The sequence below is a fragment of the Ursus americanus genome, chromosome 19 (genome assembly GCF_024610735.1).
Source record: "Ursus americanus isolate L20-20 chromosome 19, mUrsAme1.1.p, whole genome shotgun sequence".
NCBI classification, from domain to species: Eukaryota; Metazoa; Chordata; class Mammalia; order Carnivora; family Ursidae; genus Ursus; species Ursus americanus.
The window spans coordinates 46282638-46295253 of NC_142145.1; the positions used below are offsets into that span (position 1 = coordinate 46282638).

General features: G+C 37.7%; 1 protein-coding gene across 8 annotated transcripts in view; it reads right to left on the reverse strand.

Moving 5' to 3' along the window:
- The window catches only part of RBBP8 (RB binding protein 8, endonuclease), a 122012-nt gene that overhangs the window by 13917 nt on the left and 95479 nt on the right, over positions 1 to 12616 (reverse strand). For 7 of the 8 annotated variants that reach the window (XM_087869926.1, XM_045781783.2, XM_045781779.2 and 4 more), the window contains 2 exons: positions 9057 to 9153; positions 5131 to 5272 (listed from right to left, as the gene is read on the reverse strand). In XM_087869926.1, coding sequence (XP_087726052.1) covers positions 5131 to 5272; positions 9057 to 9153 — 239 coding nt within the window. Of the gene's footprint in view, positions 1 to 1418; positions 3595 to 5130; positions 5273 to 9056; positions 9154 to 12616 lie in introns of those variants that run through there. The other variant, XM_045781782.2, reaches the window with a different exon arrangement.

Sequence of the window (12616 nt, forward strand, 5' to 3'; positions counted from 1 at the left end):
GGCAACCTGAAACTATATAAACTACATATAAATAGGACTGACATATTTATTTAAATATTATCTAACATGCCTAATGCTTTATAAATGAATAAAGCCCTTTTATGTACATTATCTTTTTAAAAAAATATTTTAAAAATTATTTTTAAGTAATCTCTACACCCTACATGGGGTTTGAATTCACCACCCCAAGATCAAGAGTTGTATGATCCACTGACCAAGCCAGCCAGGCCCCCCATTATCTTTTTAAGTTTGAAAATGTAGTTTGTGTCATGAAATAGTTTTGCATTTAAATGCATCCTTCTAACTCAAGTGTTTTTAAAGCGTTTTTTTACTTCATTTTTTATTATTTTTTAAAGATTTTATTTATTTGTTGGAGAGAGCAAGTGAGCACAAGAGAGCACAAGCAGGGGAGTGGCAGGCAGAGGGAGAAGCAGGCTCCTTGCTGAGCAGGGACCCCAATGCGGGGCTTGATCCCAGGACCTTGGGATCATGACCTGAGCTGAAGGCAGATATTTAACTGACTGAGCCACCCAGGTGCCCCTGACCAGTTCCACCTTTAAATGAAGTAATAAGGGGAACCTGGGTGGCTCAGTCAGTTAAGCGTCTGCCTTCAGCTCAGGTCATGATCCCAGGGTCCTGAAATCGAGCCCCGCATTGGGCTCCCTGCTCAGAGGGGAGCCTGCTTCTTGCTCTCCCCACCCCACTTGTGTTCTCTCCCACTTGCTCTGCACTCTCTCAAATAAATAAATAAATAAATAAATCTTAAAAAAAAATAAAGGTAGAGCTGGTCAGTAACAGATAAAAGAGGAGGGGGGGGGAAAAAAGGATGAGGGACCTCAGTTCACCCAGCCTCACAGGTTGACTGAAGAGAAAATGAAAAATGCTAGATACGAATGGTTAGATTACTATCAAGCTACCAAGCTATCTCTTGCTTCCTGTCTCTGTTTAGGGTGCTTGTTATTCTTTTATATATATATTTTTAGAAGATTTACTTATTTGAGAGGAGAGAAAGAGAAAGTATGTGAGCAAATGCAGTGGGGAGGGACAGAGGGAGTGAGAGAATCTTTCAAGCAGACTCCACGCGGAGCATGGAGCCTCACCCAGGACCCTGGGATCACGACCTGCGTGGAAACCAACAGTTGGCCACTCAACTGACTGGGGCACCGAGGCACCCCTTAGGCTTCCTTTTAGGAAAATCCACTGGATGTATAGAGCTCTAACTGCACTTCCTGTGGTACCTGTTCGAATCCAGATGTCTCTCAGACTCCTGGCCACTATACTATAGTGGATACAAGCTCTGGTTCTGGAATTAGCCATTCCTGGGTTCTAATTCCATTTCTTAGTTATCAGAGGTAGCCAAGTGACAATTCTGGCCATTGAGAAACAGGGAAAGTTATTGGGTGGGGCCTTCTGGAAAATTTTTTTTTTTTTTTTAAGATTTTATTTATTTGTCAGAGGGAGAGAGCACAAGCAGGGGGAGCGGTAGGCAGAAGGAGAAGCAGGCTCCTCGCTGAGCAAGGAGCCCGATGCAAGACTCGATCCCAGTACCCTGGGATCATGACCTGAGATGAAGGCAGATGCTTAACCGACTGAGCCACCCAGGCATCCCTTTCTGAAAACTTTTCAAGTTTATTTATTTAACTGATAAATCTCTACGCCCAACACGGGGCTCGAACTCATCACCCTGAGATCAAGAGTAGCATGCTCTTCCAACTGAGCCAGCCAGGTGCCAAACCCCCACGCCCAAGTTTGTTTATTTACTTAAAGTGGAAAACTTTTTAAAGAGGGACAAAAACAAATGACATATGTTTTCTTTTCCCTTCCTTCTGTTTAGAACACGGACACGATGCTAGAGGTGACATAACTGCTTTAGAGAGACAAGGATGAAGGCCACATACAAAGTATGACAGAGCAGAAAGCTGGAAGAATCAGTCTATGAGGGCATCATGGGGCTGCATTACTAGCCTTGAACTGCTGACCTCCAGACTTTTTAATGTAAGAAAAATAAAACCAGTCATTTGTTGTTTAATCTGTTTTTTGGGTCCATTTTTTGCAGCTTAATGTTAAGCTGACACATGAATTCACAAGATTATTCAAGGATTAAAAGAGAAAAATCTATGTGAAGAGTGTAACACAGTTCCTGGCATATAGCAAGTTACCACTGAATGGTTGCTATTATTTTGGAGAGATTGGTTGACTGCCAGCAGGGAACAAAAATCAAACACAGGATAAACAATTTGGAAAGTGAAGAAAAGTGCTGAATAGAAGCTATGTTAGGGTGTAAAAAATTCAGATCATATTCAGAGCCAAGCTGTGCATGCTCGTAAGGGGTCTGACTTAGAGTAGATACTCAGTGTATGTGATTTCTTTTGCGATCCTCTCTGTGAAAACACAGATTGATGTCATTTATTCATATGAGAACCTTGATGAATAAAGATGAGACTAAGCAGAAATTTTTAGGAACTCTGAGAAGGGCTTTATGTAAATGGTTAGATTTTAGTGAGGCATTCCATTCAGTGTCTCATGTTCTCCTCCTGAAGTAATACTGTCAAGATATGGATTAAAGAAATACTCAGAAAAGACACTGATAAACAAAATGCCATCGGAAATGGTGACACAGATGTGGTCTGTCATCTTGATGACTCAGACACTAGGTCCTGGAGGAACAGAAATTTGCCGAACACAGAAATCTATTTTGTTGCCAAATTGGAAGTTACTAATATCAGTCATTCCAGAGAAATACTACTACTGAACCTGAACACATGGGCAGAGAAGAACTTGACAAATTCAGCTTGAAAACTGCACCAGAAAAGAAAAGTTTAATGAAAAGAGACCACGTGAAGACCTGGAACATCATGATCAGATCAGAGAATTATGTTAATTTGTAATATATGAAAAAGGAGAAAAGGTTGATATTTGTGGTTGAGCCTCCAAAGAATACACTACAGAACAGCAGCTCACTTCAAGTAAACAGAAGAGAGAAGCTGGAAAGCTAAAAGGACTATTAAAATTTAGCCTTTTTTTTTTTTTAAAGACTTAAATGGTCAGACACTGGAAAGACCCAAGGAGAGCAACTGATTAAGAGAATGAAAATTTGTAGTGATTACCACAAAGCCACTGGTAAATACCAAGAGAAGGTTGAGTAAAAAGAAAAGATAGGAAAGGCAACAAATCACAGACTACAACTATCATATTTTCAAAATTGTAATTAGGTATTACCAAATAAAGTAAATAAACAACTCTTAAGTTAGAGTGCAAAATGAAAGCACCTTATTGTTTTAAAGGTGCAAAAGCAAGACAATACAACATAAGCATATCCACATTTTAAATAGTTGTTTGTGTGGTGGGTAAATGCCATTTAAAAACACTTTCAATAGAAAAATGATTTATAAGTCAGTTTACAGAAGATCAAAAAAAATCAATGTTTAATACCAACTTTAACTATAAATAACTAAAAAGAAACAAATTGTCCTCTATCCTGTTTTTGCCTCAACATCTATGTCTTCTGCTCTTTGCTTTTTGGAGAAAACATTGCATTGTAAGGCTGCCGTCTTTTGGGACGAGGACAAGGATCAAGATCTTCCTTAATGTAACCTTAAAAACAAATGACAAATTTAGAAGATTATATTTGCAACATGTATTTCTTTCAGCATGTACCAGGTAATATCGGTCTTATTTAACACATTCTAATTTACATGATCCTCTGATTATTAGCTGTGCAGTGTTAATGAATGATTTCACTACTTAGCATCAGTTTCCTCATTTATACTAACAACAGCAGCAGCAAACATTTATCAAATGTGTGTATACATTATCTCAGCTAATGCCCACATTTCTTTGGAGTAGCTTCCACTATATCTCCTTCACAGATGAGGTGACGGAGACCCAAGGAAGTTAAAGAACTTGCTCGAGTTCACAAAGCTAGGGAAGTGGAAGAGCTGTTACTTTGCCCAAGATCTGTCTAACCTCCAGAACCAGAGCTCTTAAGTACTCTCCTGGTCTGCCTCCTACAGGCTGCAGGTGGGGACAAACAGCTAAACAAGAAGTCTTCACTATTATAATTCCAGGTGCTTATCAAAAAGACTTTCTGTGGCAGCTACTTCTTTAGACAACATGTCCCTATACTCTTCAACCATGCGATTCTCCTAAGGCATCTTGAATCACACGGTTTGCACTCTGCCATATTCCCTTCAGGCCATGGTAGGTGTACAAACACAGGCTCTATCTGGATTGTTTAATTCTATTTGATGACCAGGCAGCACCATCATGTCAAAGGGAATGTAACTTGGCTTGTTAATGTGGAAAGTTAAAATATGGTAATAGTTACAAGAGACTTCGCATCTTTTGGAAAAACTACTCAAAATCCGGAGCTTCAAAGCTGTATACATTCTCAAATCATGTTAAATGTCAGTGCCATATCTGAAGGAGCTAGTTGCAACAGTCCTCCAAACAAAGGTTCTTTTTACTCAGATGTGGTTTATAAATACCCAGCATTTTATTTTTATTTTTATTTTTTTAAAGATTTTATTTATTTATTCAACAGAGATAGAGACAGCCAGCGAGAGAGGAAACACAAGCAGGGGGAGCGGGAGAGGAAGAAGCAGACTCATGGCGGAAGAGCCTGACATGGGGCTTGATCCGACAACGCCGGGATCACGCCCTGAGCCGAAGGCAGACGCTTAACCGCTGTGCCACCCAGGCGCCCCAATACCCAGCATTTTAAAAGCTAAAATTCAGGTTTTAAAAGCTAAGGTTTTTTTTTAAAAAAGGTTTTTAAAAAGATGCTCTCTTTTTAACGATATAACTTTGCTGGCAACATTTATAATGTTATTATTTTATTAAAAGTCATTTGATGATAGGATGAGAAATTAACTTTTTGAAATTTGAATGATAAACAAGGATAATGAATACACAATCATATTAAAGTGATTATACACAATCTCCGATTTCAATGACATTACTTAGAATTAAAGGTAAGCCTTTTATCTTTAGGAATTTGTTTTTATGTCACAGAACTAGCCCCTGAGCAGAAGGTAAAAGGAACCATGGGGGAAAAGTCTAATGGTTAGACTTGGGTATATACAGTATTAAAAAAAAATAATTTCAAAATGTTATAATCTGTGCTCTCACCTCTTTCCATACATGTCTGAGTGGAAGGAAAACCAACTTCCCAGAAATTCTCTGGTGTGTTGGGTGGAATGTAGCGGAATCGATGTCTTGAGCAGGAAGCCAATTTCTTTTCTCTTTCTTCTGCTGGAATATCTGCATAATACTAATAATAAAAACTGGTAAGTTTCTCACTTAGAAATAATAAATGGACTGTTAGGCTTATTGATTATGAACTAGAAACTACTAAGAAAGCTGTTAAATTTTCAGCATGTTAAGGAAAACAATACTCACTGAAGATAATATTAGTAATTAATACTAACAGTAACTAGTGCTGGTCTGTGAAATGTTTGCTCCACAAATGAGAAAAGGAGCTCGGAGTTTGTATCACAACATAAACCAATATGCTGCTCTTCTCAGCAACAAAGTCTTACAATACAAAAACAAAAACAAAAAATGCCAGCTTAACTTTATAGTGTGCTGAGTGACGCCATTGGTTTACATACTGGTGCAAACTCAACCGTCAGACCAGTAATAAAACTGCACTCTGAACAGCACTTTTCTCAGCTGTTATTTGGATATAACATGTGTGTTTTGAAGTAATTTTTTTTCCTTTTTTTTTTTTTTTTTTTAAGATTTTATTTATTTATTTAACACAGATAGAGACAGCCAGCAAGAGAGGGAACACAAGCAGGGGGAGTGAGAGAGGAAGAAGCAGGCTCATAGCAGAGGAGCCTGATGTGGGGCTCGATCCCATAATGCCGGGATCACGCCCTGAGCCGAAGGCAGACGCTTAACCGCTGTGCCACCCAGGCGCCCCTGAAGTAATTTTCTTATCCAAGTTTTTACAACTAAAAGTTTAGCTTTGTTGTAGGCTTCATGACTTGCCCCTTTAAACTATACTTTTCAATTAGAATCAAAGACATACTTTCTTGCAACTGCAACCCAAAGAACTTGAACTTCATAAAAACAAGGTTAAAATTTATATGTAAAAAATGTACAGGTCCTTCAAGACCTAAGAAAACAAAGCAGCAGTGTAAAGTTTAATAGAACACACGACAGGATCACACAATCCAGCCAATTCCACCTCATACTTGAGAAAGTGAAAATCAAATTCATAATTTACTGACGGTATCTTCTATTGAAAGTGGCAGACTTAGGGCTAAAACTTAAGTTTGAAGTAAAAGTTTTCTGAGTACCTCTGAAACAACTTTTTTGGGGGGTATCTTTTTCATCTTTCTTATTGCTGTGAGTACAAGCCTTTGTTACCTTAGCCTGGACACTGGGATGGGAAGACCTTAGAGAATCACGGTTATCAATCAATTTAGAAAAAATTGCCACCAAATTACAACATATACAAAAACAACAGTGGCTAGTGTAGCTGTTACACAGTGAGCAACTGGGAGAGTGGTAGAAGATAAAATCAGAGAGGAAGTGGGGTGCCAGAGTTTGCTGTCCTTGATAAGGACTTTGGATTCTATTTCTGACTGAGACGGGAAGATATTTAAGGGTTTGGGGCAGAGAAATGACATGATTTAATTTTTATTCTAAAAAGATCATTAGGAAACAACAGATCATTCATTGTGTTAAAAGTACACGGTGAAGCCAGAAATTAAGTACATGTCCGTCCTATCCAAGCCACTCTGTCCAAGCCACTCTGTGCTGCTGCTCTCAGGCCCTATCCTGCCCCGTGACACCCTGCATCCCTGATTCCCTCTCCCCTCTGGCAGGGAGGCCAGGAACTGAAGCACATAGGGCCGATAGGAGGACCTTTAATCCCAGACAATTTCTCCACTGGGGACAATAAAAACCATTAACATCTCAGAAATACTGTGCTTTAAAAAGAAAGGAAAAATGAGGACAGAGGTATGTGGGAATTCTCTGTACTTTCCGCTCAATTTTGCTGTGGATCTAACACTGCTTTCCCAAAACAGCTGATTAAATAAAACAACAGAAGGAAAGCACTTAGAAGCAAATTATTTCAATAGTCCAGACAAGATGAAATGGTGCCTTGGCCTAGGGCTTGGTGGTGGTGATAGCAAGTGGATAGAAATGGATACACTTTGTAGGTAGAACTGATGGGATTTGCTGATAGATCCGTTACTGAGATATGAAAGAAGAGAGGATAACTATAAGAGCTTTAGTTTAGACAGCCAGAAGAATGGACATAGAGGAAACTCAGGTGAGGTTTGGGAATCAGCGGTAGAAACTGTTTGCTTTTGGACTTGGTGAAATGTGAGATGACTATTACGCTTCCACATGTTTGTTACATATTCCACAGGGGGAACAGACACTAGAATATACTTAAGAACTGTAAGCATATAGATAGGATTTAAATACATAGGACTGGCACTTTCATTCCTGGTCAGGAGAGAGTTAAGAGGGAACAGATTTAGGGGCGCCTGGGTGGCTTAGTCGTTAAGCGTCTGCCTTCAGCTCAGGGCGTGATCCCGGCGTTCTGGGATCGAGCCCCACATCAGGGTCCTCCAGTGGGAGCCTGCTTCTTCCTCTCCCACTCCCCCTGCTTGTGTTCCCTCTCTCTGTGTCTAATTAATTAATTAATTAATCAAAAAAAAAAAAAAAGAGGGAACAGATTTATCTCCTATCTTAAACAACAAAAATACTGGAATAAAGTGTATGAGACAATTTTTTTTTTCAAGATTTTATTTATTTGAGAGAGAGAAAGCACAGAAGGAGAGTGAGAGGGAGAAGCAGGCTCCCCCACTGAGCAAAGAGCCCAATATGGGGCTCGATCCCAGGACCCTGAGATCATGACCGAAGCCAAAGGCAGATGCTCAGCTGACTGAGCCACCCAGGCACCCTGAGACAATGGTTTTTAGAGACTGAATAGGACAGCATAGGAAATAATTCCTGAGAGAAGGAAAGCAAATTAACTGTTTCTAGCACAAGAGCCTTTTTCTAACAGGTCATGTTAGTTTCAGATTGTAAAGAGTTACGGTTATAACTAAAAACTAGAGGCTTGGCCATGTTCTTTAGTTAAGAAATCATGATATGTTCAATTTGTGTTATGAAAACTCATGATACAGATTTTGCTTGTACTGCCAAACTGCTTTCCAAAATCTCAATCCCTATTTACACTCCCACTGTTAGTTAGAGCCTATTTCTCACCAAATGCTTACCTGCACTACAAGCTATCCATAAATAACTTTAATCTGCTTGGTTATCAAATTTTCTAGCCCATACCTGTTAAAAAGAAAATTTTAAAGGGGAACTAAATCACTAGAGGCAGGGATCTAATAGCTAACAGACAGCAAGGGAAGAAATTAAAAAACATGTTTCAAGAAAACACAGAACCTGCCTACTCAGTGATCGGATGGTTAGTATACTTCTACTTCAGTAGTCCAAGACAGCCAAGGAATAAAAGTACCTGTGTTCTAAGGGTGACACAGAGCCTGCTCGTCACACTGTGCTTAGAAAGGAGTGTTTGGGGAAAAAGTTAAGAAATGATGGTCATATCAGTTACTTAGAAAAACCCAATTATGAACGTATCTCATTTCCTGAGAGTGCTGGGATAAGCAATAAACGTTAAAGTTTCCTACTAAAATATCAGAATTTTCCCCAAATAGTATATGAATAAGGAAGAGCCTTTGCTGTAATGTAACACCCGGGGAAAGAAATTAAAACAAATACAAATAAACATAGAAAAGAAAAACGTCACAAACGTCTTAAGCTGGTAAAAAGAACGAGGATCTTAGGCTTCAGATTCACTTAATGAAAATCTGAGAGATTGAGAGCTTTCATTTCCAAGTATTGAGATCTCCCTAGGCACAGCCAGTGTGCTCTTTAATTATCCATCATACCACTCCTGGCTCAAATGAGGTTTCTAGATACAAATACAGTTTCTATCTATGATTTTTAAATCATGCATTTCTAATCTATAAAGCCATATTTTAAAAAACCTACTGGACAGTATTCACATTCGTACTTACAATTTCACATTCCTTACATGTGTGTCCAAGCAATTTTCTTCTCTCTTCTTTTTTCCGAACTACCTCAATATGAGGAAAATTTTGTAAGCTAGTCTCTCTGGAAGAAAAATGAATTAAATTAAAAAATTAATCCATTTGTTACTACAAAGATCTTTGGTTTAGATTTTTAATTAATGAAGGTGAGGGCCCAGAGGAGAAATAATCCCAAAATTTTCATTCATTTTATTTGAAAAGTTTACTGAGTATGTTAGAAAAACACATTTTTCATGCATTCTTTATTAAAATACTTACTATATGTCAGGTATTTTTATGTATATTGTTCTCTAACTGAAAAAGATAACTATTACTTCCTATTTTTGCCTCTGATTGGCTGAAAATAATATATAAAATAACCTAATTTATTATTATTTAAATATTTTATGTATTTATTTAGAGAGAGAGAGTGAATGGGGGGAGAGGGAGAGAGAAAATACCAAGCAGGCTCCAAGCTGGGCATGGAGCCTGACGTGGGGCTCAATCTCACAACCCTGAGATCATGACCTGAGCTGAAACCAAGGGTTGGATGCTTAACTGAGAGTCACCCAGGCACCCCTCAATAACCTAATTTAAAAAGAAATATTACATTATTAAAGTCAGGAATTGGTATTCTATAATATAACCAAGAAAAAGAGTAACTGCCTGTTAACTCAGTTTTCTTTAAGAACCTGTATTTCTGGGCTAACCTACTCCCCCCACTCAAAAAAGAGATTCTTCTGTTTGTATGTTATTTGTCATTTTCTCTAAACATTTCTTTTGCTGCCGCCACCCACCCTGGACTCTTCAAAATGTTAGGAATAATTATTTGCGCTTGTCCTTAAATGTCCTTAAAAATCAGATCCTACTGAGAACTACTGGAAACCTAGGAGGATCAAAGCCACTGAGGTATGGATTAATGAGGCACAGGGTGTTTGGGAAGAAAAAGTAAGCAGGAAGTACAGAACTTTTTAATACACTGTATCCTGCTTTAAGTTTTAAAGCTCAATATAGAAAAGTCCAAACTTACAAAATAGGTAAATGAAGACTTAAGTGATGGTATACATATTTGTTTATAATAGAAACATCCCCAGGGAGCTTCAAGAGCCTGACTCACAAAAACTGATTTGTAAAACGACTTGTCGGTAACGTATCTATTCCTCTGAGGCACTCTGATCACATGCCCCCCTGGCTGGCAAGCACTTTCTCTCAAAAGGAAGCTTTCATTGCTCTATGTCAAAGTATATGAGGTTATAGGTCCTGTGGGGGTTTAAGGCCAAGAACTCTCAACTTTTAAGCAAGCTGTAAGTTAAAAGGACAGATAAAAATTGCTTTCTTTCAAATGGTTTATGGACTCTTAAAAGCTTATACAGAATACATTTTGGCCGTATCCTCTCCTCTGAGTATTGTTTATTCTGCTTCTTCTGTTGTTCTAAAGCTGCAGGGAATCTCCTAGCAGACTGGCATCTGTACTAGACCTTAAAGACCTAAGTGACTACTAAGCTTCTTGTCCCTCATACAACACAACCCATCTTCCCAGGGTTTGCTAGTACTGTCTGTGGGGAAAGGAACAATACTAATTTTAAGACTTTTACCGTCTTCATGCCTTATTCCCACCTCCTGTGTCTCCAAGCTATCTAATGGTTTCAGAATAAATAAAACTTCTCATATTTTTAAAAAGTTAATGAACTTTCAATATGAAACATTTGAAATGACAGTTCTTACTCTGTTATCCTACTTCAAGGAATCTATTCCAAAGATACACAATATGAAAAAGAAAACGTACAACGTTATTCACTGCAGCGCTCTGTGTTAGCGTAACTATAAACACCCCAAATACCCATTACTAAGGAATAAACTATGGTACAAACAATAAAGTACTGTGCAACTAAAAAGAGAAATGCGGAATACCACTACATGCTATTACAAGTGATTTTCCAGGATATACACTTGAATGAAAAAAGCAAAAGCAAAACAGAGAAAAGTATATATAGCATTCTACCATTTATTTAAGGGGAGAGAGAATGACAATATATTTCTGTATAGATATCAGTTTTTATTTTTTAAAATGGATTGAAAACCCTATTTTTAAACAAATGATTACCTTTAGGGGTAAGGGAGCTAATAGGGTAAAGGGGACAATGATTGAAACTAGACGTATCTGAATATACCTTGTTTTGTAGCCTCTGATACCATGTACATATTTTATATAATTTAAAAAAAGAATTAAAGATTAAAAAAACAACTACAAAATTCAAAAGCAAAGTAAAACAAACCAAGGGACTGAGTCAGTGGCATACACACAAAAAATAATTATTCCAAAATGGCTTTAAGACACAGTGACTGGACTGTACATTTGTAATAGATATACCTTTTCTTTCACTTTTAGAATTTTTATTTTATGAAAAGATGCAGATAACATGGTTGTTCTAAGAGAATATATCTTAAGAACAAAAAACCCACAAAGACATCTTAAAAACCATTTTCATAAATCATATTATTGGTGATAATTTATATTATTCTAAGACTGCTCTATATATTAAAGAACAAAGTTAAATGAGAAATTATGTTGGTAGCACTGAGAAGTGGGATGGATTCTCAGTAGGGGAAAGTAGGTACAGATGTGAGACAGAAGAGGTTATCACATAAAAATCCTGTAGTTCTGAACTTGAATTGGAGCTATCAATATGAAAAGGTGTAGTTTATCTTAAAAGTGATTTAAAAGTGATCTGTTAAAAAACAAAATAAAACAAAAACCTTATTCCTAACTCTGGCCACCTAAAAGATCTACAAAAGATCTAAAAGATGACTAACTGTGGCAATGAGCAACCCTAGTGGTTAGACTAAAACATGAAACATTTAAATCCATGAGTTCATAATGACACCACAAATAAAAACTCCCTAGTCACATTTGGGATGCTAGGGTACTATTTCTTTGGAGAACTGATAAATAAAGGAAAAGACTTAAGCATTTAGCAACAAAACAACAGCTCTTAACTATTAGAGTCTTACAGGCATCAATAAAAATTTGTCTTGGCCTGTCAGATCTCTAAAATTCTCAACAGAAATAAGTATAAAATAAACTGCAGATTGAGTGACTCAATTTGCTATCATAACTTGAAGGAAAAAAAATTTTTTTGAATTGAATTACTATGCCTAAATTCACTTCTAGAATGGATAGTAGTACATGATTAGAAGTTATAGAATTTGCCATCCTTGGGGAAGCCTGGGCTGCTCAGTCAGTTAAGCATCTGACTTCAGCTCAGGTCATGATCTCAGGGTCCTGGGATGAGCCCCGCATTGGGTTCCCCATTCAACAGGGAGTCTGCTTCTCCTCTTCCTCTGACCCTTCTCATGCTTGTGCTCTCTCTCTCTCTCAAATAAATATGATCTTAACAACAACAACAACAACAACAACAACAACAACAAAAGAATTTGCCATCTTTGAATAAAAGGCACAAAGTAGCATTATGGTTCAAAATCAAGATGCTCAGTTTTTCTTTTAAGGTTTAAAAATCCTCATGCAATAATTCTCAAGCACAACCTAA